The sequence below is a fragment of the Pleurodeles waltl genome, chromosome 12, assembly GCF_031143425.1.
Source record: "Pleurodeles waltl isolate 20211129_DDA chromosome 12, aPleWal1.hap1.20221129, whole genome shotgun sequence".
Classification (NCBI taxonomy): domain Eukaryota; kingdom Metazoa; phylum Chordata; class Amphibia; order Caudata; family Salamandridae; genus Pleurodeles; species Pleurodeles waltl.
Genome location: NC_090451.1, coordinates 71,064,082 through 71,089,555, shown reverse-complemented (window position 1 = coordinate 71,089,555; position 25,474 = coordinate 71,064,082). Strand labels below are relative to the sequence as shown.

At 46.9% G+C, this 25,474-nt stretch overlaps 1 protein-coding gene across 1 annotated transcript in view; it reads left to right on the top strand.

Annotated features, from left to right (window-relative positions):
* Positions 1-24,272, top strand: part of LOC138268028 (unconventional myosin-Vb-like) — a 160,552-nt gene extending 136,280 nt beyond the window's left edge. Inside the window, exons 32-37 of the mRNA XM_069217350.1 lie at positions 5,199-5,288; positions 6,208-6,358; positions 6,679-6,973; positions 14,282-14,456; positions 22,267-22,344; positions 23,012-24,272. Of these exons, the coding sequence (XP_069073451.1) occupies positions 5,199-5,288; positions 6,208-6,358; positions 6,679-6,973; positions 14,282-14,456; positions 22,267-22,344; positions 23,012-23,170 (948 nt within the window). The 3' untranslated portion in view covers positions 23,171-24,272. The remainder of the gene's footprint in view (positions 1-5,198; positions 5,289-6,207; positions 6,359-6,678; positions 6,974-14,281; positions 14,457-22,266; positions 22,345-23,011) is intronic.
* Positions 24,273-25,474: the final 1,202 nt, after the last annotated feature.

Genomic DNA, 25,474 nt, shown 5'->3' with positions numbered 1-25,474 from the left:
GTGTCTGTCTCATCAGTGGTTTCAGTCGTGGGGTCACCTGGAGGATCTAGTGTTGCTAGACTGTCATACTCACTGCTCTCTGCAATGGTGGAAAACCACCAACCTGTTGAAAGGGTGGCCTTTTCTAGACCCTGTGCCTCTGGTCATTCTGACCAGACGCATCACTGACAGGTTGGGGCGCTCACCTTCTGGACCTCAAAGTACTCGGCCTCTGGGGTCTCAGACACCAATCTCTCCATATCAGTTATCTCAAGCTTCAGGCAGTCTTCCTAGTCCTGAAAGCATTTCTCATCGCCTGACTCACAAGGTTGTCTTAGTCAGCACAGACAACGTGACAGCCACGTGTTACCTACAGAAACAAAGGGGAGAAACTGTTTACAAATTATTACAACTCTCTCAAGCAATATGGAAGTCTGCTGTCAACCACCACATTCACCTGGTGGCGGAGTGATTTCCAGGAACGGACGACGACTTTGCAGACCTTCTCAGCAGGAAACAGCAACGAGTCCACAAATGAGAACTCTACCCGCAAGTCCTTCAAAAATACTGCCTAAAGTGGAGAACTCATCAAATAGACCTCTTCGCCACAGCAGAAAATGCAAAATGCCAAAGCTCAACCTCCAGGTACCCCCACCATCTATCCAAGGGCAACGCTCTATGGATGAACTGGTCAGGGATATTTGCTTACGCTTTTTCATCTGTCCCTATCATTTCATTTCTTTTTCAGAGGATCAGGCAGACATCTCTCACAATGAACCTAGTAGCTCCCACTTGGGCACGTGCCCTAAGCTAACTATAACTCACGCCTTTGCCATGCACAGCTAATTACTCCACATATTATATTATTGATGACCTATTCTATGCCCTCTTTCATTCTCTCAATGCAACATTTGCAATAAACTTATTGATGAGACAACTGTGCATGGTGAGGGCACAAGTTATAGTTGCCTTAGGGCATCAGTTTTAGTTACTTGAAAGAACTCTAACTATAACTGCTGAATTTCCGTGGTTTTGTACGAGTCAAATCAGAACCTAACTATAACATCCCAGTAACCTTTGTTTTTTTTCAGTGAAAAAAAAAAAAAATATATATATATATATATATATATTTATGTATGTTTTAACCTAGTGACGGTCACCACGCGGTAGTTATAGTTAGGACCTAGTTCCTATAGTAAAAGCATATATTTTTTTTTTTCCAGGGTGATCCGTCAAGTTGGAACGGAGAAAGAGGGGGGACCCAAAACACATTTTTCCATGTTAATGGATTTTGAACCGGAATAGAGGTCGAACCGCAGGACGGAATTGCACCAAATTTGGCAGAAAGCTAGCTCTTGGTCCAGAAAGAGCCATTTTTGTTATCTGGTGTAAATCTGTTCAGTAGTTTTTGAAATATTAAAGAAAAAAACAAAGTTGTACATATAGGGACGCAGAGGCTCTGTGAACCCTCCCGATCTTGTGCTGAGATTTGATTGGCTGCTAACACTTCAACAAGCAAGTGTTGTTAGCCATCTTGGTACTTGGCTTCAGCCGAGACCCAGAATAAAAGATTACAAACTAAGAAAAGGGGCCAGGGTGGGGACACCTTAACCCCTTAGCTCTGGTGCTGGTGTCCCAGAGAGACACACCCTGGACAAAAAAGTACTTTCTTTTTAAAAAATTGTTTGCTGCAAATTCACAATGGGGTCGCAAATCTGTGGCAAATAAAAAGCACGGCCACCTGCGGAGGCATATGAAAAATAAAGGAGGAGGGTGCTCAGGGCCCACCTCCCCAGGGCTGTTTATTTTAATTATAGTAGGGGGGTCCTGCAGACCCCCTCCTGAGCCCCGGGGACTGACATCTCCCTGCGGCTACCATTGTATCATAAGTGGGGGAGGGCCATTCGCCCCCCCCCGCAGCCCTGGGGACCGCCACCTCCCTGGGACAAAGTTTAAGGTTGAAGGAGGGCCGCGTGGCCCCCCCTTGACGAGCCAAAAATTACCTTGGGGGCCGCCCCTCCCCCCAGGGCTGGCTCCTGCTATGTCCCAGGGTTCCCACCACTAGGACATAGCTATTTGTTGTGACTTGGCCTGAGCTTTGACACCTCCCGCCAAGTCACAGCAAACACTCCAGTTGCAGCAAGAGAGAGCTGCCAAACAGCTCTCGCATGCTGGGGGTAGAGCTTTCCTCTGTTTCTCTGCCCACAAACATGCAGGCAGGAAAAACAGAAAACAATTGCTCTAACAGACGGGGAGCTGCATGTTTAGCAGCTTCCTGTCTGACAGCAATGCCGCTGCTGCAGGAGGCGGGAACCTGGCTGGGATCAGGGGGGCCTTGAAGCTTCCCCCGTGGTCCCATTGCACACTGGATGCCTTGCCGTGCACCCATGACAGATGGCCAGAACCTGGGGGATACGCTCCTCGTGGCCGAGATCAGGCCAAAGAGAGTGTAGGGGGGCCACAGCTCCCACCCCACTGAGTTATAGTGGGCCCCAGGGGATGGGGTCCCTTGGGCCGAAATGGGGAGGGGGGCTGCGAGGCCCCACACTGACCATTAACCCAACAAGGTAGCACCAACAGACCAGTAGAAAGTGCTCTAGCTGGATATTCATTTTGTGCAAAACTGTGGACTCTTATTGGATAAATGAGCAGGTAAGCTTCCTTTCTGGCCATGATGCTCATTTTGCATAAATTCAACCTCAACAGGAAGCACTTAGATTTATAAATGTAGCAGGTGTCCCAGTTATAGTTCCACTACTGGAAAGGACAAATGATCCCAACTTCTGGTCTTAGCGAAGGCAAAGCAAGTGTGTTTATTCTGCAATTCCATATTGAATCTGAAATCCTTTGTGGAGATGAATGCATCTTTCATCTATGGGAGTGCAGTCAGACACTCTCACAACCAGACAGACACTTTCACCACCACTCTCACACCCAGAGATACCCTCTCAGACGTATTCTCACTCCCAGAGAGACAGTCCCTGCAGACAACTCCTGCTGCGCACCGCCAGATGCCGTGGGCAGCATGGGGTTCGGTGGTTAGGGGGGTTGGCAGCAGGGACTGGCCACAGGCGGTGGTTAGATTAACATGTAGTAATGAAGATTGCTTTACATATTTATTTTTTTTAAAACACATAGAAATTCGCTGAAAAAAAACAAAGGTTACAGGGACGTTATAGTTAGGTTCAGAATTTACTCGCACAAAACCAGAGAAATACAGCAATTGTTGAAGAAAAAACTTAATCGCTGGGTTGCGAGTTATAGTTACTTGAAATAACTCTAATTATAACTGCTGAATTTCTCTGATTCTGAACTTACTTGCACAAAACCAAACTATAACGTCCCTGGGGCGGAGTCAGCTGCAGTCTGACATCAGGCAGATTTTCAGCCAGATATTCCATCTCATTTGAGAAACTTATCCTACTACGCTGAGAAGTCAGAACAATGACTGTGCTGGGTGTGAATCCCCCCATCCCCCCTCTCTAGGCCTAGTACTTCAGACCTCTTCTAGGCTTAGTTCTCGGGCTTCTCCAAACCCTATATTCTGCCCGGCGGCTTCAACCATGAAGTGATCTTTTTTCAGGCTGTGATAAGCCTCCTGAAAAAATTAACGTAATTGAAAAAAACTTCTACAGAGCAACCTTACGATCCAATGTTAATCAGGATAGGATACAGTTAAAAACTAACTGCTCCTCAAGCTTTTTTTTCATTAACAAAGAAGTTCAAATATTGAAGAAAATCTGACCTAGACCACCTCCCAGAGCACATATAAAAAGCAACAATCCTGATAGCCTCTGAAATATAGTTAATATTTAAGGTTATGCAATTCCTTTGCATGTTGGCTGCAGAAGAGTTTCAGATTTAGCCTTGTCACAGGAGGCTGTTTTATGAAGATGGGTACATCTTTGCCTCTCACCTTAGATGTTTTACTTACAACCTTTGATACAGTTTCAAAGCTTTTAAGGCTCTGTAATTTGTGAAAATAAGACCTCCTCTTCCCACTGGAAGTGTTGATTTGTTTCCAAATTCTAGTCTGCTGCCACAAACAAAACCTTGGCCCAAAACTAAGAAGTTGGCCCAGATTTCACCATACTTCCAGTGGTGTACGTGTATGCACTGGAAGTGTGAGTAAGATGAGAGTAATGACACATTACCCTTTTAGGCTTGTTTTGATACTTTTAGTCCCTGCACTCCTTCACAATACTCTCCCAGCTTTCCTGTTAACACATGTGCCATAGTTCACGCACAGATCTAGGGATAAAATACAAAAAAAATGGACTGATACTCAGGTGGGAGATGTAATGTTAGCGTTCAAGCTTTAAAGTCGCTGGAGGCCTTTAGTGGCGGGAGCACCGCCAACAGGCTTGCGGTGCCCCGCAGGGCATTCTGACCGCGGCGGTTTGGCCGCGGTCAGATGTGGAAACCGGCGGTCTCCCGCCGGTTTTCCGCTGCCCAAATGAATCCTCCATGGCGGCGCAGCTCGCTGCGCCGCCATGGAGGATTCTGACACCCCATACCGCCATCCTGTTCCTGGCGGTTCGCCCGCCAGGAACAGGATGGCGGTATGGGGTGTCGTGGGGCCCCTGGGGGCCCCTGCAGTGCCCATGCCAATGGCATGGGCACTGCAGGGGCCCCCGTAAGAGGGCCCCACTTTGTATTTCAGTGTCTGCTTTGCAGACACTTAAATACGCGACGGGTGCCACTGCACCCGTCGCACCTTCCCACTCCGCCAGCTCCATTCAGAGCCGGCGTCCTCGTGGGAAGGTTGTTTTCCACTGGGCTGGCGGGCGGCCTTTTGGCGGTCGCCCGCCAGCCCAGTGGAAAACCCAGAATCACCGCAGCGGTCTGATGACCGCGGTGCGGTGTTCTGGCGGGGGTACTTTGGCGGGCGGCCTCCGCCGCCCGCCAAGGTAAGAATCACCCCCTTAGTCTCCTACCCACAATGCAACCAATTTCAGGTCAGTTGTGATGTAGTAGAACCAGATGGAACATTACCAGAATTGTCCACAAGGTAAAAGATTGCTGCTCGTCAATGCCATTTAGGCTTAAGGAGCAAGATCTCTCTAATGATCACTTGTTATGAGTGACAAGGTTTTCATGGGGCCAGTGAGGGTTTTTACAGCTGTTTACTTATGTTAGAAATCTTCAATCGTGGTCTATTAGAGGACGATCCTGAACGTGTCTGATCTCTAATGAGGATCACAACTTTTCTCTTTCAGAAGCATAATGAGGATTTTGAAGTGGCAGCATTGTGGCTCTCCAACACCTGTCGTTTAGTAAACTGCATGAAGCAGTACAGTGGAGAGGAGGTGAGTGCAATGTAATGTTAAGCTGAAGCTCTGGGCTGAACCCTCACCCACTAATCGTCTGCTGTACTCGGCACCCTAATACAACAATCGTGAATCTTGCTTTTGGTGGTTGGAGCTTGGAACTTGATGGTGGTAATCACACAAATATCCTTCGCTAAGATGACACCCTGCACCACTCAGTGTTCCCTCTTCCTGTTCAATTTACCATTGTACTGCACTTCCTTTACATGTCATTCTGTTAAGGGTCTAATGTCCTTAATCATCTTTGGTATTGTATCACTCCGTAGCATTTCCAGTACTGTTCCTCATCTCGTGGCACCTCAATACTGCACGCGTCGTGCTGTTTCAGAGCAGTGTGCCATTTTTAATGTCTACTTCAATCAGCCTTTTTGCAGGTGGCTTAAATCATATACGTGCAGAAGATCCATTGATATCCTAAAATTCAGGCTGTCCTTGGAAATCCTTCAAAATATGGACTCTTGGACGAGTCCGTACTTGCATGTTCTTACACCCTAAACTTCCTCAACCATTTGGGAGGGTGATAATGTACAAAGACTAGTGTAAAACGCTTCTTGCGTCAATTGAATATAGGCAATTTTGTGCAAATGTGCCCCTATGGACTGGTTTTCTTGTGTATAAGCTGATCTGAACGGGCAAGGCTGATGTGATGCTTTTATTTGTAATGTAAATGCTAGCTGTATCCTAAAACAAATTGTTTAAACATGGTCTGCAACACTCTAGTTATGAATTTTGCTACTCCATTTCTTCCTTCTCTACATTTCTATATGGGTGTTCATGAGTTTATGTTCTGTTCACACAAGTCTGCCATGCAGTATCTATTCTTTTAAGTTGTCATTGCACCTGTGCTGGGGTTTGGCCTGTGGTGGATATTGTTGTTAAAATGTATTGTGTTTTACAGGTCTTCAGTTTGTCTAACACACATGCGCAGAATCGACAATGCCTGAAAAATTACGATCTTTGCTACCATCGGCAGATCTTCATTGACCTAGCCATACAGATATACCAGCATCTAATCCAGATTGCAGAGGGCCGCCTGAGACCCATGATTGGTAGGTGCTTTCAACTTCCATGTCTGGGGGCTGCACACTACTTAGTCCCTTTCTCTAATCCTCATTGCATGAGACCCAGTGGTGTGATCACTAGACCCCCTTCTTTGACCACGTAGATCATTCAATCTTTATTGCTCACCCTCAACATGCGAATGCTCCAGCAGATTTTGTTATTTATTTTGGACAACGTGGGTGTTGCATACAGCTGGCACACCCATTGTGTAATATTAAAAACCCTATTAGTTCTGTAGCAAGTAACCGCTCAACCTGGCACTTTATAATTGTTGGAATCCTGTGAATTGTCTCTTTTCCCCCACCAGTTGATGGTATGCTAGAAGATGACACCATACAGGGCCTGGCCAGCGCTAGAATGTCTGCTCCCCGGAAGAGGACAATGGCCCCTTGGAGAGAAGAAGAGAATGCTGCTGTTCCTGGAATGAACTCCATTCTCCGCCAGCTGACTCACTTCCACGAGGTGTTGGGGAGGAGTCAACTGCAGTCTGACATAATCAGGCAGATTTTCCGCCAGATCTTCCATCTCATCAGCAGCACCACACTCAACTACTTGCTGCTGAGGAAAGAGACCTGCTGTTGGAGGAATGGGGTCCAGTTGAGGTACTAGCCCATTACAGAGGTACTCGCCCTAAGGGTTTTACAAAAGCAGCTGATACAAGATGGTAGCCAGAAAATTATTCTTATCTGATTGAGACTTCTAGTTGCAGATTTCTTACCTTAGAATTCCCCCTAGGCGTCAGACTGGATCTGGAGGTTTTTCTTTGAGCAATACCCTTGTATGTTGGTAGGTGGCGTCGGTCGACTCTACGGGCGTCGTTGGCATCGTAGTCGCTGTGATGATGTCGGGAGTAGTATACAGACGCCGCCTCAGCACAGTGACGTCAGTTATTTTCTTTCAGCGTCACACGCTGATCCAAAGAGTGCTACCCTGGTCTACTTCTTGGCCGATTTCGACCCTTTTGTTGAGTTTTATGAGCTTTTTTTGGTGCGGCGAGGATGTCCCCGGGGACTGGGTTCAAGCTGTGCGGGGACTGTCACTGCATGATGTTGGTGATGGATCTGCATCGGGTTTGTTTGTGGTGTCTGGAGTGCGACCACGACCCAAAGTCGTGCTCGGAGTGCCGGGCCATGCACCCGAAGGCCTTAAAGGAGCGTTCTCTCAAGCTCATGGTGGTCTGGTGCTTGACTCCGCATAGGTCCCGGTCTCGCTCGAGAGGAAGGTCTCGAGACTGTTTGCGGAGCCACCACCACTCATCTTCCTCCAAATCTTCGGGTACAGGTAAGAAAAAGGTTGTCGAAGCACTCTCATTGCACTTCGACTTCGCCCTTCGCTCGGCTGAAGCGACGCGGGAGGAGCATCGATGCTCAAGGCCTCCGTCCTTGGAGCCTGCTTCTGGGTCCGCTCTGCACTTTCCCCGAGTTTACGGGAGACGGAGCGACCCCCGCCCAAGTTGAAGAGTTCTATGAGGCCATGTGACTCATTTTTGGACGGACCGACTCCGATACGGCGCCTTCGGGCCCAAGGGGTTCGGTTGAGGGGCCTTCAGGTTGTGCCCCGATGGCTTCAGCTCCGTCCACTCCGGATCCGCACCGACGCCGGTCGCAACACTGAGACCTTCCCCAGCGCCGGGTTGATTGTCGACGCTCCTGACGTTGGTAGTATCCACTATCAACGTTGACCCTATCCTTATCCCCGACGAGTCGGAGTGGCGTCGGCCGATGCTGCCTCTGTCTTCGATGGGGCCTACTCACCCCAGGTCGAACTGGACAATTTTTCCTATGGGTACGAATTCGGGGAAGGATTGGAGGGGTCCCTGGACCCTTATGAATGCCAGGATAACCCATCTTTGGACTGGGCACAGGAATTATGCAAGGCCAGTGGACTGGACACATCTCCAGACGCTGGCATGCTGTCTCCTCCTACTGTGGCTATGGCGGAGGGAGTGACTTATGCTATGGTGGTCAGTAGGGCGGCTGAGGTCCTTGGCCTTGAGCTACCTACTGTAGAGGTCAGGTCCAAACTCCTGATAGAGGTGCTTCAACCAGGGGCTTCCACATCTGAGCCCCTTTACCATTCAATGAAGCCCTCACTGATGTCCTTTTGGGTACCTGGTCCAAACCCAACACAGGGGCTCCTGTGAATAGGACTATTGCATGCCGCCATCGGCCTGCCCCGAATGACCCCAAATTCCTGTCCCAACACCCCACGCCTGAGAGTCTTGTCATCCAGGCTTCCTCTTCCTCTTCCTCAGGCGCATTCCCTTCCACACCCCTGGATAGGGAATCAAAAAGGCTGGAACAATTTGGGAAGAAGCTGTTTTCTACCTCCAGTCTTGCGCTGCGGTCTGAACACTGTATGCCTCTTGGGCCACTATACCCACACTTTGTGGGATATGGTTGCGCAAGTTCTGCCACAGATACCGGAGGAGGCCCATGCTATCGTCTCCCAAGCTGTCAATGATGGGAGATATGCGGCGAAATTCACGATCCGATGTGGGCTGGACACGACCAACTCTCTGGGAAGATTGGTTGCTACGACGGTGAGACGCCACGCCTGGTTGCGTACTTCTGTTTTTTTGGGGGATGTCCAACAGTTTCTCATGGACATGCCCCTTGATGGCTCCCGTCTCTTTGGAGACAAAGCAGACTCGGCCTTGGAGAGATTCAAGGATTCCCGAGCTACGGTTTGATCATTTGGTCTCCTGCTGACCCTCGCCCCCAGCAGTCCGCTTTTTGCCCCTTTCGTGGCCATGGAAGGGGCTCCCTGTCATGTCCCACACCATGCAACCCATGCTGTTCAGCTGCTGCGTGGCCAAGGATGCAGAATCCCACGTGGGCGTGGGATAGGGAACCAGGGGTCTGCCCAGTCAACCTCTGCCCCTGCTGCAGCCTCCAAACCCTCCTAGTCCGTCCCCTCAAACCCACCCAGTTGGCAGCAGGATTCACCATTGCCTGCCCCACTGGAAATCCATCACTACGGACAGGTGGGTTTTGCAGATGGTTCGAAAGGGCTAATCCCTCCCTTTCGAATCTGCCCCTCTGGCCATGCCTCCATCACTCATCCAACTCCTAGAGGATCATTTGGCATTTTTCCCCCAGGAAGTGGCGGCTCTCTTGGCCAAGGGAGCTATAGAGAAGGTCCCTGTGCCAGCAGTAGGTCATGGTTGTTATTCCTGCTACTTTCTGGTGCCGAAAAAGGACAAGGGCTTACGTCCTATCCTAGACCTTCAGGACCTCAACTGCTTTCTCAAGAAGGAGAAATTAAAAATGATTACCCTGACTCAGGTTCTGTCTGCCTTAGACTCGGGAGACTGGATGGTAGCGTTAGACTTGCAGAATGCTTATTTCCACGTCCCTATCCTGCCTGCCCACTGACGTTGCCTACGATTCGTGGTAGGTCACGAGCACTATTAGTTTACTGTGCTCCCCTTCGGCCTTACCAGCGCCCCTCGTGTATTCACAAAAGTGGCGGTGGTTGCAGCTCATCTGCACAGGTTAGGGGTGTCAGTCTTCCCCTACCTCGACGACTGGCTGTTGAAGGCTGACTCGCCCCAGAAAGTAGTCTCCCACCTTCAGACTACGGCAAGCCTCCTGCACACACTGGGGTTCACTATAAACGTGCTGAAGTCACACCTGACTCCCTCTCAGACGCTCCCTTTCATCTGAGCTGTTCTGGGCACAGTGCAGTTTCGGGCTTATCCTCCTGAAAAGCGAATCCAAGATATTCAGGCTATGATTCCGATCTTTTAGCCTCTGTCTTTGGTTTCGGTGAGAGTGACTGAGGTTGCTGGGCCTCATGGCCTCCAGTATCCTGCTGGTGACACGTGCCAGGTAGCATATGCGGGCTTTGCAGTCGGACTTAAAGTTTTGTGGGCGCAGCATCAGGGGAATCTCTCCCATATGGTCCAGATCTCGGAGGAGACTGGGAAAGACCTGCAGTGGTGGCTTTCAAATCCACATTGGGTCCATGGCAGATCCCTCTCCCTTCCCCAACCAGATCTATCTATAACGACAAATGCGTCGCTCTTGGGTTAGGGCGATCGCGTGGGAGAGGCGAAGATCAGAGGCCTCTGGTCTCCGTCAGAGTCTGGGCTTCATATCAATCCTCTGGAGCTCCGGGCGATCAGGCTTGCGTTGAAAGCATTTCTTCCCTCTCTCAAAGGGAAGGTAGTGCAGTGTTCATGGAAAATACTACCGCCATATGGTACTGCAACAAACAGGACAGATTAGGGTCCTGGACCCTTTGTCAGAAGGCACTACATCTCTGGACATGGCTGGAACATCAGGGCATTACCCTGGGAGTTCAACATCTGGCGGTTCTCAACGCCAGAGCGGACGAACTCAGTTGTCGATGCACAGCCGATCACAAATGGCGTCTCCATCCAGAGGTGGCGAAAGGTCTCTTTCAGCAGTGGGGAGAGCCTTGATTAGATCTGTTCGCCTCCGCAGAGAACGCGCAATGCCAGCTGTTTTGCACGTTGGAGTTTCCAAGGTGGCACTCGCTCGGAGACTTTTTGTCTCCTTTACGCCTTTCCGCCTATACCACTTCTGCCCAGAGTTCTCAAGAAGATCAGGAACGACTGGGCCCAAGTTATCTTGGTGGCTCCGGACTGGGCACAGACAGTATGGTATCAAGAGCTATTGAGTATGGCCATCGATCCTCCACTCAGACTGCCTATTCGGGCGGATCTTCTGTAGCAGCAGAGGATGGTTCTCTACCTGAACCTGTCCAATCTCCGCATTCATTCGTGGAGATTGAGCGGCACCAGTTGACGACTTTTGATCTTCCACCTGAAGTCTGTGATGTTATCTTGGCAGCCAGTGTTCCTCCACCAAAACAGTATACTCCTGTCATTGGCATAAATTTGTAGCATGGTGCACCAACAAATCTGTTGATCCCCTCTCTGCCCCCTCTATCTGAGGTTATTTTGTTCATTCTTTCTTTGGACCAGCAGGGCTCTGGCTTGGGCACCCTTAAAGGGTATTTATCTGCCATTTCGGCCTTTCTTAGCTTACTTGATCAACCCTCACTCTTTAAATCTCCTGTTGTGAGTAGATTCCTAAAAGATCTCACCCATTTATTTCCTCCCACTCCGTTAATCATGCCTCAGTGGGTCCTCAGTCTTGTCTTTACTTATTTAATGTGTACTCCCTTTGAGCCGATGCACAATTGTCCCTTATGGCTTCTCACCTTCAAAACTGTCTTTCTTGTTGCCATCACTTCTGCTCACAGGATGAGTGAGCTTCAGGCCCTTTCATGCAAACCTCCATTCTTGTCTGTGCACCCCGACAAAGTGGTGTTGCGCACTAAGGCTTCCTTCCTTCCCAAGGTGGTTACACCTTTTCATGTAGGCCAATCCATCACCCTGCCTACTTTTTATGCACCCCCACATCCTTCCCATGAGGAGGAGAGACTCCACCATCTGGACCTAAAAAGAGCGTTGGCGTTCTATCTTAATCGTACTAAAGATTTCCAGGTGGACGATCAACTCTTTGTCGGGTATGTGGGTGCGAAGAAAGGGAAGGCGGTGCAAAAACGTACCGTCTCTCGATGAGTACTTCTTTGCATCAAAATGTGCTACGCTTTAGCCAAGAAGCAAACCCCTGAGGGCTTGCGTGCTCATTCCACCACAGCAACTGCTGCTTCCACTGTGTTAGCAAGCGGAGTTCCTGTCCTGGATATCTGCCAGGCGGCTACGTGGGCAACCCTGCACACGTTTGCTAAACCCTAATTCCTGGACAGTCAGGTCCGTCGGAACGGCTACATTGGTCGTTCGGTCCTGCAGGACTTTCTAGTATGATTTTGGTTTGCAGCCCACTTCCGAGGATGGCATTGCTCGGGCATCTATTCTAAGGTAAGGAATCTGCAACTAGACGTCTCTATCAGATATTTAGTTACCGAAGGTAAGTAACTTGTACTGTTGTGCATCCCAATATGGATACATAAAACTGCAATTTACAAAATCTGAACATCTTGTAACCAATTCACCAACAAATTGTTTCCAGGGTTTTTGCTCAAGAAAGAATTGTCAAATCACTTTTCCAAACTTAACCCCTCAGCAACTTTGTTAGTCAATTACAAATATGACATTAAAAACCTTCTATTTGCACAATAGTTTTCCTTTTTTAAATTTTTATTTTTTTATTTTTTTTATTTTAAATTTAGCAAAGGTAAATGCATTTTGGTACTGCTCTCCAGACCCATGGATCCAGCTTAAAACTAAATGATAAGGTTTAGTCGCATGTTGTCCTAAAAGGAGTCCTCTAAGAGTGATGTACGGCTGTGTGTCTGCAGCATATGACTTCGAGTACATACACACCGCAACAAGGCTGATTTGACATGTGTGGTACAAAGTGTTAGTATACTGCTGTTCCACGAGGTGTCGAGATGACATTAAGTAATGTATTGACCTCCTCCTTTATTGCTTTCTATCACTGAGTGAGGATGGATTTGATGATATAAGTATTGGCTGTGTTTCGTTGAAGACCTTCTCATTTATCTGGTAAAGCCAAATTTTCTCAAGTTCTGAACTGGCAACCAATGGATGAAAGCCAGGTTAAAATCAAGGTGACGTATGCTCCTGTTGCACTAAAAAAGGGTAGGAGAAGCAACTGCATGGCCGGTCACCTTTTCCTTATCCACACTCCATTTACAAAGATGATGTACATCTTGGTGATACCTGAAGTATTGCTTCAATTTATTTACTTTTGGTGGGACTTCCCTGTGAAAGAAAATAAATTGCATTGGCTAATGCCAAGCCATTGCAGTAGCAAATAAGCAGCCTAACAGTTAGATAATAGCACCAATCTAGTTGCTTGGTTTAAAATGTTATATTAAAAATAAAATAATCTGAGACTGTTCACCCATCTGTTTGTTTAGTAACAACAAGAACTGAACCTTGTCACTTGTTAAATTTAAATCACTTATTTTCTAACTCCAAATGGAATATCCCACTGCCCCATATTGCAAGGCCAGCCTTGCAATATGGGGGGAAGTGGGAGGTGGAAAAGATAAACCAGTCTGCATGATTTTAATAAAAACCTAGTTAGCCCACAAAATTTTGATGAATCTGAAATTATAGAACCCAGTTTCACAGAATACACGTCAACTAAAAGAGTTAATTTGGGACTGACATTGCAAGATCTGGCCCTTCATGTGCACTAGCCCTCAGGGGAACTATACGGAAGGAAATGAAAATATCCTAAACAGAACTTTGAAATCTTATGGTCAAATGAAGTGGAGTATGCAGTAAGCACCAACTATAAAAAAAGAGGGTAAAGGAAAAAGTAAGGATAAGTTGTCCTTATAACTGTTTTTCTGAGACATGACAAAAGTCTGAGAAATATCAAGAAAAACTGTTAACTGACGATTGAAAATGTGGTGACCAGAGGCAGATTTTCTAGGTCTAGTCAAAATCCATTCTTAAGCATTTATATTAAAAAAAAAGTCCTAGTAAATCCAGAATTTGGTTCAAAATCGTTTGGGATACTCTGTCTTCTAGAAACACTTCAGATGAGTACTTTTTGGAATGTCTTTACTTCAGCAGTATATGGGCAGCCCCTTTATGTGTGGCTGGTATATGGCTTAACATGATCATAGAGGCCTTTGCAAATTCTCTCTGCTCAGACCAAACCCTTAAAAATTTGGTGCATGACTCAAAAGAGTGGTGGAGTCAGATATGCCTTTAGAAAGGATAGATTGGGATAGGACACATTTCAAAGTGCATGTTTTTTTCAGTAGGGCAGATATGGTTGAAATTCTGTTTGAAACCTCTTTAAGACCTGCCAATGCCCCAATATGTTTGTCTTGCTATTTTTACTTTTGCCTTGTACCTTTCATCCCTTCTGAAGCCCACACATTGATCTCTGTGTACCATGTGTTTAGAATGACTGTGCCTTTCTTTACAGGTACAACATCAGCCAGTTGGAGGAGTGGCTACAGGGAAGGGGCCTTAGACACAGTAGCATTGTAGACGTGCTGCAACCTCTGATCCAGGCTGCGCAACTGCTTCAAGTGAAGAAGAAAACCGAGGAGGATGCTGAGGCAATCTATAGCATGTGCACATCCTTGCTACCTCAGCAGGTAAGTGCATGCTATGCTACTCGCTATGCGTATACTACACGGCCTTGCCAGACAATGAAAACAAAGGCTGTGAGGCCTAAATTGCCAACAGTAATTTCAGATCTCTGGTACTTTAGCAACTTGAACTATGCTCCACAAACTGGTTCTGGTTGTGTCACCTTTCTGTTCATACGCTTTTTCTCAAAGCACAGATTAAACACTTTCTTCATAGCAGATATGACTTGTAGCTCTTTCTGGTACACTGCAGAATGAAGAGGTTCCTAGTTCTTGCTGTAAATTTGGGATTTATTTTCATGCATCTAATGTTTGCAGACACCCTCTATCACAGTTTGACACCCAGCTCCTAGGTGGGTAAGGCAGGACCCTGGCCACCCAGCACATAACCAAAAACCCTATTTATGATCCTGTGCCGCACAATATTGACCAAAACCTTCTGTTGTTGGGACTTTAGGAAGCCATCTGTTGTTTTTTTTTTTTTTTACTCTGGCCAGATGTTGACTTCTGGTTGAATTTCTGTTCAGTCAGTTCAGTAGTATTTGTGGTTCACGATGGTGTTGGCACCACTGAATTGCAGCAAATATGGCCATTGTTGCTTCTTCATGTGGTACTCTCTGAACAACAAAATCTTTTTTTAGTTTTTTGTTTTTTTGGTACTTTTTTTGGGCTTCCATCAGTATTTGAGATGGTAAACTAGTGGTTACAGGTGTTTGTGTCTTATCGAAGGGGCACTGGATGGCTTGAAGGAGCCATGTAGATCCTACCATGTGATGTCATCACACAACCAATCATTTTTGTTCTCCTTTGTTGAATCAGGCAGTAGTTAGCCACCTACAGGGTTGTGGAATTTTATAAAATATCTACTTGGTCATGGGACAGGTTGCTTCATAAATCTACTTGCCCAGTAAAAGAAAAAAAAAAAACTCCACTTGTCCCTTTGGTGCCACTTGGTGCGGTGACAAAGTATGGCAGCATTTGATTATATACGCAATCTCATTATAGCCTCTCTGGTTATGCCAGGGCTCATAATATAGTAGGGTCTGAATACTAGCAATTCCCTTATTTTGCCACCTTTCTGCAGATCTACATACTGCTCCTGGAAGTAGGGGTAACTGATTGGTCCAGGGTTGGAATGCCCATTTGAGTCTGTGCAAACCTACTAACTTGCATTTTTAGGGGGTTTCACCAGCTCTTCTCTTATTGGAAATTTACTCCTGACAAGGGTAGAAGTCAAATGTCTTCCAGGGCTGGGAAAAAAGTGTGCTAAAATGCAGTTCTAAAATATTTTTAGAAGTACGATTTCCTGGCCTTCTGTACATTCTTGCGAACTCATGAAAGCTGTGAATCAGCACTAATATAAGGAACATTTACTAAGAGTCCACTTTTGTGACTTTCTTTAAGAATTGGGCTCCTAATTAGGCCTGGCGTTAACCAATACCTTTTGTTTTTAAAATGCTGTCCCTATCTGTAGACTGGCTTCACTGAGTGGTGGCATTCTGCTCTTTTATAAGGAGCATATCGGCACACAAAGTAGTTTTATCCTGTTCCAGGAGTGTTGTGGGAATGTGTGCTTTTTCAGAACAAAAAAATATGTTTATTTTTGTCAATGTTTGTTATAATGGTGCAGGACCAACAGCTCCCAAAGCTATAAAGTTGTACAAAAACAATGTGAAAACAAGATATGCATTGACGAGACCAAAAGGCTGACAACCAATGTCTGACCTTCTGGCTTTGCCAATGCTTGTTAATTTCATGCATTCCATAATCCTGTTGAAAGTGGTTACCCTGATTTTCAGTTAGGAATATGTTTTGAAGATAGTGGACTACATCAACACATTTTACTAAATAATGCTTCAAAGAAATAGTACCTAACATTTCACAGTAGTTTAGCAAAACATTTTTTTCTAGTTGCATTTTTTGTGAACAATTTATTTTGAAAGCAAATCCTGAATCGTGCTTTCAAATTTTGCAAATATTTGCATCTAACCAGAGTGCAATATACGTAGCCTCATATTGTTAAACTTTGCAAACGTGTGTATATATTTTTATACTGGAACCACCGTCAGTAGTGCAGTCCGAGGCCTACAACATTTCCTCGGAGTGCTCAACCTAATAATAAATGGTTTGCATTACTGAACCATAGATAAAAGTTCAAACAGCATTAACATATGGACACGAATATTACCTTAACTACAGACTATGCCCTGATCCATAATGTGGTACTGTAAATTAACAGCAAAACGGTTTGTGCTGCAGGGAGTTGAGCCTACTTCTCCTAAGGACAAAATAGACATGAAAACTTCTTGTTCTTGACCCCAAACAATGCCATGTGCATCTGGCTATAGGAATGCCACACTCCTGCACCTATTTGACATATCTGGAGTGCTGCCACATTTCTATTCCTGATAGGTTTTACTACAGTAAAAGCAAAGGGTGTTTGTTTTTCACAATTTACTATGTGCAGAGACGCTTAAAATATGCCATTTCCCACCCATGTCCCACTCACATTCCACCCACTGCTGCTCTGTGGTCTGCAAACATGTTCGATCCACTTCGCAATGTGCAAGAGGAGGTCTACAGAAAATCCACATAACCTTTTTTTATGAGCTCAAGGTTAGGTTTAGTTCACATAAGATGGACAACACAAAGACAAAGGGCTTGATTTAAGGAAAGTAGTGCTGCACCCAGTGGAGCGTCATTTTCCTTGCGCCTCTTAGCGCCCCCCCTTAACGCCAACCATGTGTGTGCCATATATAAGATATGACGCACCATGGTGCTAATTATGGAACTAGCTTCAAAATCTTTAATGCTAGTTTGGAGCTTTGCAGGATTAGCGTCAAAAATGTTGACGCTAATCCTGAAAAGCCCATTGAGGCCCATTGTAACCAATGTGAGCCTCCTTTGAACGCCTCCTCTGAGCAGGCGTTAAAAGTGTCCAAAGAAATGCCACAAAGAAATCTCTTAGATTTCTTTGCGCAGTTTTTTTCCGGCCCCCCTAACAGGGGCACGCCCTCTATGAATACATTATGAATGGGATAGGCATAATGTAGCGCAAATGGTTACAAAGTGGCGTAATGCATGCAGTGCACCACTTTGTAAATTTTTGGCAGGCAATTTCGGTCTCGTTGGGCCACATTAGCGTAAAAAAAGAAATACGTTATTGTGGTGCAAGGAGGCATTAGGGACTCTTAAATGTGCCCCTTAATGTGCTGTAGATCTATATGGGCCCTTCCGCCATTAGCATGCCCTCCTAGTACTATCTCACTCCATGCTGTGAGCTTGAGAATTTAGTTACAGGACTTAGGGGGTCATTCTGACCCCGGCGGTCTGAGACCGCCGGGGCCAGTGTCGGCGGGAGCACCGCCGACAGACCGGCGGTGCCCCGCAGGGCATTCTGACCGCGGCGGTTCGGCCGCGGTCAGACAAGGAAAACCGGCGGTCTCCCGCCGGTTTTCCGCTGCCCTACAGAATCCTCCATGGCTGCGGAGCGCGCTCCGCAGCCATGGGGATTCTGACACCCCCTACCGCCATCCTGTTCCTGGCGGGTCTAACGCCAGGAACAGGATGGCGGTAGGGGGTGCCTGGGGGCCCCTGCAGTGCCCATGCCCATGGCATGGGCACTGCAGGGGCCCCCGTAAGAGGGCCCCACAAAGTATTTCAGTGTCTGCTATGCAGACACTGAAATATGCGACGGGTGCCACTGCACCCGTCGCACCTTCCCACTACGCCGGCTCAATTCTGAGCCGGCGTCCTCGTGGGAAGGTTGATTTGCCCTGGGCTGGCAGGCGGCCTTTTGGCGGCCGCCCGCCAGCCCAGGGCAAATCCCAAAATACCCTCCGCTGTCTTTAGACCGCGGAGCGGTATTTTGGTGGGGGAACTTCGGCGGGCGGCCTCTGCCGCCCGCCGAAGTTAGAATCAGGCCCTCGGTCTGTTTTCTCAGCGGAGTCATCAAATTGACGATTACTAATATGCTGCTTTCGGGTTTTTTATAGTGTTGTGGGAGGTCTTTGCCAATGAGGATACTTACGTGCCTCTCTGGTGGGATTAGTGTGCTCCTTGCTAGGCTTGATGTATGTATCGGAGGTAGTGACCGCATGGTGTCCGGTTACTCTTCCTGATCGCTTTACACCGGACTAGCCATGGGGTGTTGAGATGGTATTGAGAGTGTGTTGTGTTGGCATTCGACAGTGTGTATTTTGAAGAGTAGAGTGATGTGAACTCACTGAGGCCCAATTGTTTGGTGCCTGTTAGATGTGCGTTGCATTGTTATCACTATTGTTATGCTCAGTGTAGGAAGCTGGCCTGAAATGTGGTGAGTACCCATAGTTTAATCACCTTATACCAGGCCCAGGTATCCCCTATTATTGAGGTGTAGTCAGTGTCTAGGAAACCAGGCTCTCTAGAGGTAGCTGTGGATGAGCAGCCAAGGCTTATCTAGGAGACATGCAAAGCTTACGCAATACCACTATAGTCACCCAGCACTTACACACACAAAAGAACCACACAGTGTTCTAAAAATAAAGGTACTTTATCTTAGAGACGCAAATGCTAAAATACTAGATAGGAAATGCTCCAATAGGAGGTAAGTAAATGCACTACTATATGTACAGTAGCAATCAGAAATTGGCATAAAAAGCAAAAGAAAACAGTGAAAAGCAATAGGCAATACTGAAGGCCTGGGGGGGAGTGGATGGGGGGGGGGGGGGGGTGAGAACCAAACCATATATTAAGGAAGTGTAATGCGAAAGTCTGGCCCAGACCTAAAGAAGTGGAATCGGTAGAGGGGACCTGGAGGAACTAGGAAACCCACAAGGTAAGTACGAGTGTCCCCCAGCGACCAGGAGTAAAGAGATAAGTAACTGGTTCTCCCCAAACCCACCAGAATGAATTCAGAGAAGGATATTGCAAGACTCAGACAAGACTACAAGAAACTAAAGGTGGAGCCTGGAATAATAAGACCTGGAAAATAAGGGGACCAAGTCCAGTTCACGTTGGAGTGTCTGGTGGTGGCAGGAGCCACTACCCACCAGTCTGGATTCAGGATCTGGCCGACGGTGAGACGAAGACGGTCAGCAATGTAGCCATGGAGCAGCTGAAGAGTTCCTTAGTGATGCAGTTGACGTCCCACGCTGGAAGAAGAATTGCAATCGGTCTGTGGTGTGGAAAAGCCAACAACAAGTCTTGGCAAAGGCAAATGTCGCAAATGAAATAAAGTGGATCTGCTGAGGACCAGCATGGTCCAGGGGGACTAAACCCACAGAAGGAAGTCCCGGGTGACCCTCAGCGACCAAGAGTCAGAAGAAGAGGCAGCCCCCACAGATTACCCACAGGCAGCAAGCACAGGAGTCGCGGTGAGGCCCATGCAGCACACATGGAAAGGAATCCCATGTCACAGGAGAAGCACGCAGAGGACTGTGCATTGCAGGGAAGAGTGCTGGAGCTACTTAGAGCCTGAAGATCCCTTGGAGGAGATGCCAACAAGCCTTGGTAGCTTGAAGAGACGCGGTGCACGGGGAGAGGCAAGGAGTGACTGCTCTTCTGTAGGTGTCCCCTCGGTCCTCTCTGCCAGCTGTCAAACTTTGGAGACAGAGATCCACACAGCCGGTATTCGTTGCAGTTGGTGCCTGCAGATGCAGGGGAGTGACTCCTTCACTCCAAGGAAAATTCCTTCTTGCTTCTTGGTGCAGATCGAATACTTGCTGCCCTCAGAGGATGCACAGCCAGGGAAATATTGCACTTGCTGGAAGGAGCCGGAGAAACAATGTTGCAGAGCAGAGTTGTCGCTTTAGCTGTAGATTGTAGGTTCCTGTGGAGTCCAGTTACTGTTCCAGTGGCCAGGAGTGGAAGTAGACGTTGCAGAGGAGTCCTGCTGGAGTCTTGCACATCAAATATGAGGGCTGACCCAAAAGGGAGACCCTAAATAGCCCTGGAAGGGGAATTGGTCACCTAGCAGGGTGAACACCTATCAGGAGGGAGGTGTGATGTCTCCTGCCTGACCACTCAGATGCTCCCAGAGGCCTCTGCTTACCTTGGATTCAAGAAGGCAGAATCAAGTGGCCATCTGGAGGAGTTCTGGGCAAGACCCCTGTGGTGGTGGTGGACATGGGAGTGATTACTCCCCTTTCCATTGTCCAGTTTCGTGCCAGAGCAGGGATTGGTGGTCCCCTGAACCGGTGCAGACTGGTTTATGCAAGGAGGGCACCAAATGCGCCTTTCAAAGCTGTGGCTTGGGGAGGCTACCCCTCTCAAGCCATGTAACACCTATTTCCAATAGGGATAGGGTGATACGCCTCTGCCCCCACCAAAGGAAATGCTTTGTTCTGCCTTCCTGGGTTTGAGTTGGTCAAGCAGCAGCAGGGCAGAAACCTGTCTGCGTGGTGGCAGCAGCGTTGACAGCCCAGAAAAGCCCAGAAAGCTGGTAGGAGCAATACTGGGGGTCCTCTAAGGAGGCCCCAGAGTGCATGGAATCATACAACCAATACTGGCAACAGTATTGGGGTATGATTCCGACATTTTGATACCAATAATGCCCAGGTTCGGAGTACCATTATGCAGCTGGACGTAGGTAGTGACCTATGTCTAGTACACACATAAAATGGCATCTCCCCAATCACAAAGTCCAGGGTAAGGGAGCTGGAGTTTGTGAGGGCACCTCTTCTCATGCAGGGGTGCCCTTACACACAGGTGCCTGCTCCCTGTCCTCTGGGCGAGGAGGGCCTACCATAGGGGTGACTTACAGGGACCTGAAGTGAAAGGTTGCATGCACCTTTTCAGGCAAAAAGTGGGGGTAACAATGCCAAAAAGAGGGTACTTTCCTACACTCAAAGTTGCTAATTATGGTGTTTGGTACTGTTTTGAGATTGCTGATGAACTATCTGCACTAAATTGGGCATGCGCTCAGCGTTCTGCTAACCTTTCCTGGGAAATGTTGTGTGCCTCCTTGTTAAAGGTGCTGCTGCCTACACAGCAGTCTCAAAGCAGTAGTCTAGCAACAGGGACTTGGCACTCATAAGTTCTGTACAGTCCCGACTAGTATTCTCCTAGTGGGTTGGGGGTGTTATTTATCCTTACAGTTCCAAACTAAACTTTATCTTGTTCTTATTTATTTTTTACCTTTTAATTGCTATTTCCGCTTGTTTGAATGTGGCTTCAGGAAGAGAAATTGAGGCCAATTTTGACTGCTGAACAGAGTATGCCAGCCAGCTTTCTCTAATCTATTCTTTGTCCCAGACAAATGAAAAAACAGCAAACTACTCTTAATTTCCACCCTTTTAACTAAATCCTTGTTCAAATATGCGGTGTGAATGCCTTTGAAAAATGTGAATGCCTTAAATATTGTATTGCTCATTTCTCCATTTTCACCTAATTACTTTAAAAGTTTTACAAATTTTTTGGAAAAATATCACTTTTTGCTGGAATATTTTTACTTTCTACATGATTATGTGGTTAGTCTGGGAAGTAGTCTACTGAAGAATTTCATTCAGTGCAGAGCCTTACACCTGTGGTGACCATATACCTTCACGTCACCAGGACACCTTGTTTTCAGGTTTGGTCTTCAATTTCTCCAACCATTGGAGCTTACACTGGTTTGCTACTAGTCGTGTAGTTGTGATCTGCTTTAATGGATCCATTTGACATAGTTAGTGCTTCCTGTGGTGCATAAAAAGGAAAGCTCTGGATGTGTTGGATTGTAACATGGAGCCACAGGGTCACCTTTCTGACACCTGAACACAACAGTGACTGCTAATGATCAGCATGCCTGCTAGGGCACAACTAGAACTACAATTCAGAAACTAATTGCTGTTTTTTTCAGATTGTGAAAATTCTGAAATTGTACACTCCACTGGATTTTGAGGAACGAGTTTCAAATCGATTTACAGAGAATGTTCAGGTGAGTACGCCTCTGCGGTTTATGAAAACTGTAAATAGTCTTTCGTGGGCAGTAGGATTAGAGGTTCCCCTTTGGTGTGATCACGTGGTGTACCCACTAAAGCAGAGGGGTCTTCAAACTGGGGGGTGGCCCCCCCTAGGCAGGCCTCAAGTGATCCCGGAAGGGGCCAGACTCTGTCCGAAAGAAGCATTATGCAGGTAACGTTGCTTTGTTTGAAGCACAAAACAATTTGTTGCATTTTTAAAAAGGTAACCGAACGTAACTGCAATCTTTAAATAAGTCTAGACATGTTTGAAGATTGTCAACTTAAAAGAATAATTGTGCCAAATTCTGAGGGGGGCACCACTGTCGCACTCGCATGGTACATGGCCTCACTTGTTCACGTTCTTCAGGCATACGCCCCAATTCAAGCATAATTTTGATACGAGATCCAGGACCTAGACTGTCCCTTGGATGTAGTTGTCTAACTTAGAGTACGATTGCAAAATATGATTTCATGTAATGATTCTGGTAGTGCAGCTCATGATGGTGCTGAACACAGTGCAGTCAACCTGTATCTCTGTTTTTTGTAGTATGGGATTTGAATGGTGTACTGTGGGGTTGGGCTAAGAAGTCTATGGGTGTACTCTGAGAAATTAATCTATCTGTGTATTTGTTCTTGCTGCAGAGGCGGCTACAGGATCGTGTAACCCAAGGCAACGGGCAGCTGCTTGTAGATGTCAAATACTTGTACCCACTGCATATCCAGTTTGCAGGCTCCTCGCTCCCTCTTGACCAGATATGCATCCCCAATAGTGCAAACCTGAGCTTCTTGAGGCGTATCTGAGGCGGTCATCTGTTGGCGCACTGACCATACGAAGAACAGCTTTATTCAGGGCTTTTCGAGTGGTGCGTTTCTATTGGACAGTCGCTTCATGGATACTTTGAAACATTTAGCTTCGCATTTACACTGTTTTTCACTGGACACAGTTAGAGTTTAGATTGATGGCTTCTCAAAGTAAGTTTAAATGTTGTCGCTATACAGGTCACTTCATCAAAGCAAAGTCTATCCCTCTGTGTCACAAGCCCAACTCTGCTTCAATGTATCTGGATTGAATACCATCTAAAGGAGTTCTCGCCAGCTTCGTTGGATGTTTGTGTTTGAGCTGTGGGACTGGCAGTGTACATTGAAATGTATGGGCCTCTACCATAGGTTAAGATTTTTATTTATGTATAAGCACTTGTATGTTTGTCTTTCTATTTAAAACAATGAAGTAAAGCGTGTTTTCAATGATCATCTTGTTTTTATTTGCAGTTAGTACATTTATGCAGGCCTGGTAACATAATGATATCTTTTCTGAAAATGTCCCAATGTCTTAGGCTTTCTCAGCCATTTGTCGATTGTTGAAGAACTTTCTTACAGGGGCACGGGTGTTTTCCTTCATCTTCTTGGATGGCAGATCCACCTGAGAAATATCAATCTCGTCTCAGACCACTCTAGCGCCACGAGTAGCCCAATATATGTTTTCTTGGCGAGTTAAACACAGCTCAGTTCAATGGCTGCTACTTTACTGGAATGCGGCGGTATTTAGCACTTCAATCACAGAGCCCTCCTTAGGCGATGGAGTGCTTCAACTAACCTCTCTAGACATCTACTCAAATTTTGATGTAGACTCTCATTAGGGCAATCTTCTTTTTTTTATTTTATAGTGCTAAATAGTCTATACATAGCCCATTAAGTCTACAGGGGTCATTTAACCTGTTTTCTATTCTCCATTGAATCTGATCCTCTGGGAGATGTGGGTCATTTGTATGACCCTTCTATCCACTATTGGTCTGCTAACCCACATTTATAAAATTAAATGTAAACTGTATCCAAATATAACTCAGTAGAAACTTGATCTATATACAGGTGCATTTGATTCTACCTGTGCTTTGTTTTCTGGCTGCCTGATTGTGAGAAGGTAGCCTCTTTCTAGCCTTGTTACCCCCACTTTTGGCCTGTTTGTGAGTGTATGTCAGGGTGTTTGTCACTGTTTTCACTGTCTCACTGGGATCCTGATAGCCAGGCCTCAGTGCTCATAGTGAAAACACCATGTTTTCAGTATGGTTGTTATGTGTCACTGGGATCCTGCTAGTCAGGACCCCAGTGCTCATAGGTTTGTGGCCTATATGTATGTGTCACTGGGACCCTGTCACACAGGGCCCCAGTGCTCATAGGTGTGCATGTATATGTTCCCTGTGTGGTGCCTAACTGTCTCACTGAGGCTCTGCTAATCAGAACCTCAGTGGTTATGCTCTCTCATTTCTTTCCAAATTGTCACTGACAGGCTAGTGACCATTTTTACCAATTTACATTGGCTTACTGGAACACCCTTATAATCCCCTAGTATATGGTACTGAGGTACCCAGGGTATTGGGGTTCCAGGAGATCCCTATGGGCTGCAGCATTTCTTTTGCCACCCATAGGGAGCTCTGACAATTCTTACACAGGCCTGCCACAGCAGCCTGAGTGAAATAACGTCCACGTTATTTCACAGCCATTTTACACTGCACTTAAGTAACTTATAAGTCACCTATATGTCTAACCTTTACCTGGTAAAGGTTAGGTGCAAAGTTACTTAGTGTGAGGGCACCCTGGCACTAGCCAAGGTGCCCCCACATTGTTCAGAGCCAATTCACTGAACTTTGTGAGTACGGGGACACCATTACACGCGTGCACTACATATAGGTCACTACCTATATGTAGCTTCACCATGGTAACTCCGAATATGGCCATGTAACATGTCTATGATCATGGAATTGCCCCCTCTATGCCATCCTGGCATTGTTGGTACAATTCCATAATCCCAGTGGTCTGTAGCACAGACCCTGGTACTGCCAGACTGCCCTTCCTGGGGTTTCTCTGCAGCTGCTGCTGCTGCCAACCCCTCAGACAGGCATCTGCCCTCCTGGGGTCCAGCCAGGCCTGGCCCAGGATGGCAGAACAAAGAACTTCCTCTGAGAGAGGGTGTGACACCCTCTCCCTTTGGAAAATGGTGTGAAGGCAGGGGAGGAGTAGCCTCCCCCAGCCTCTGGAAATGCTTTGTTGGGCACAGAGGTGCCCAATTCTGCATAAGCCAGTCTACACCGGTTCAGGGACCCCTTAGCC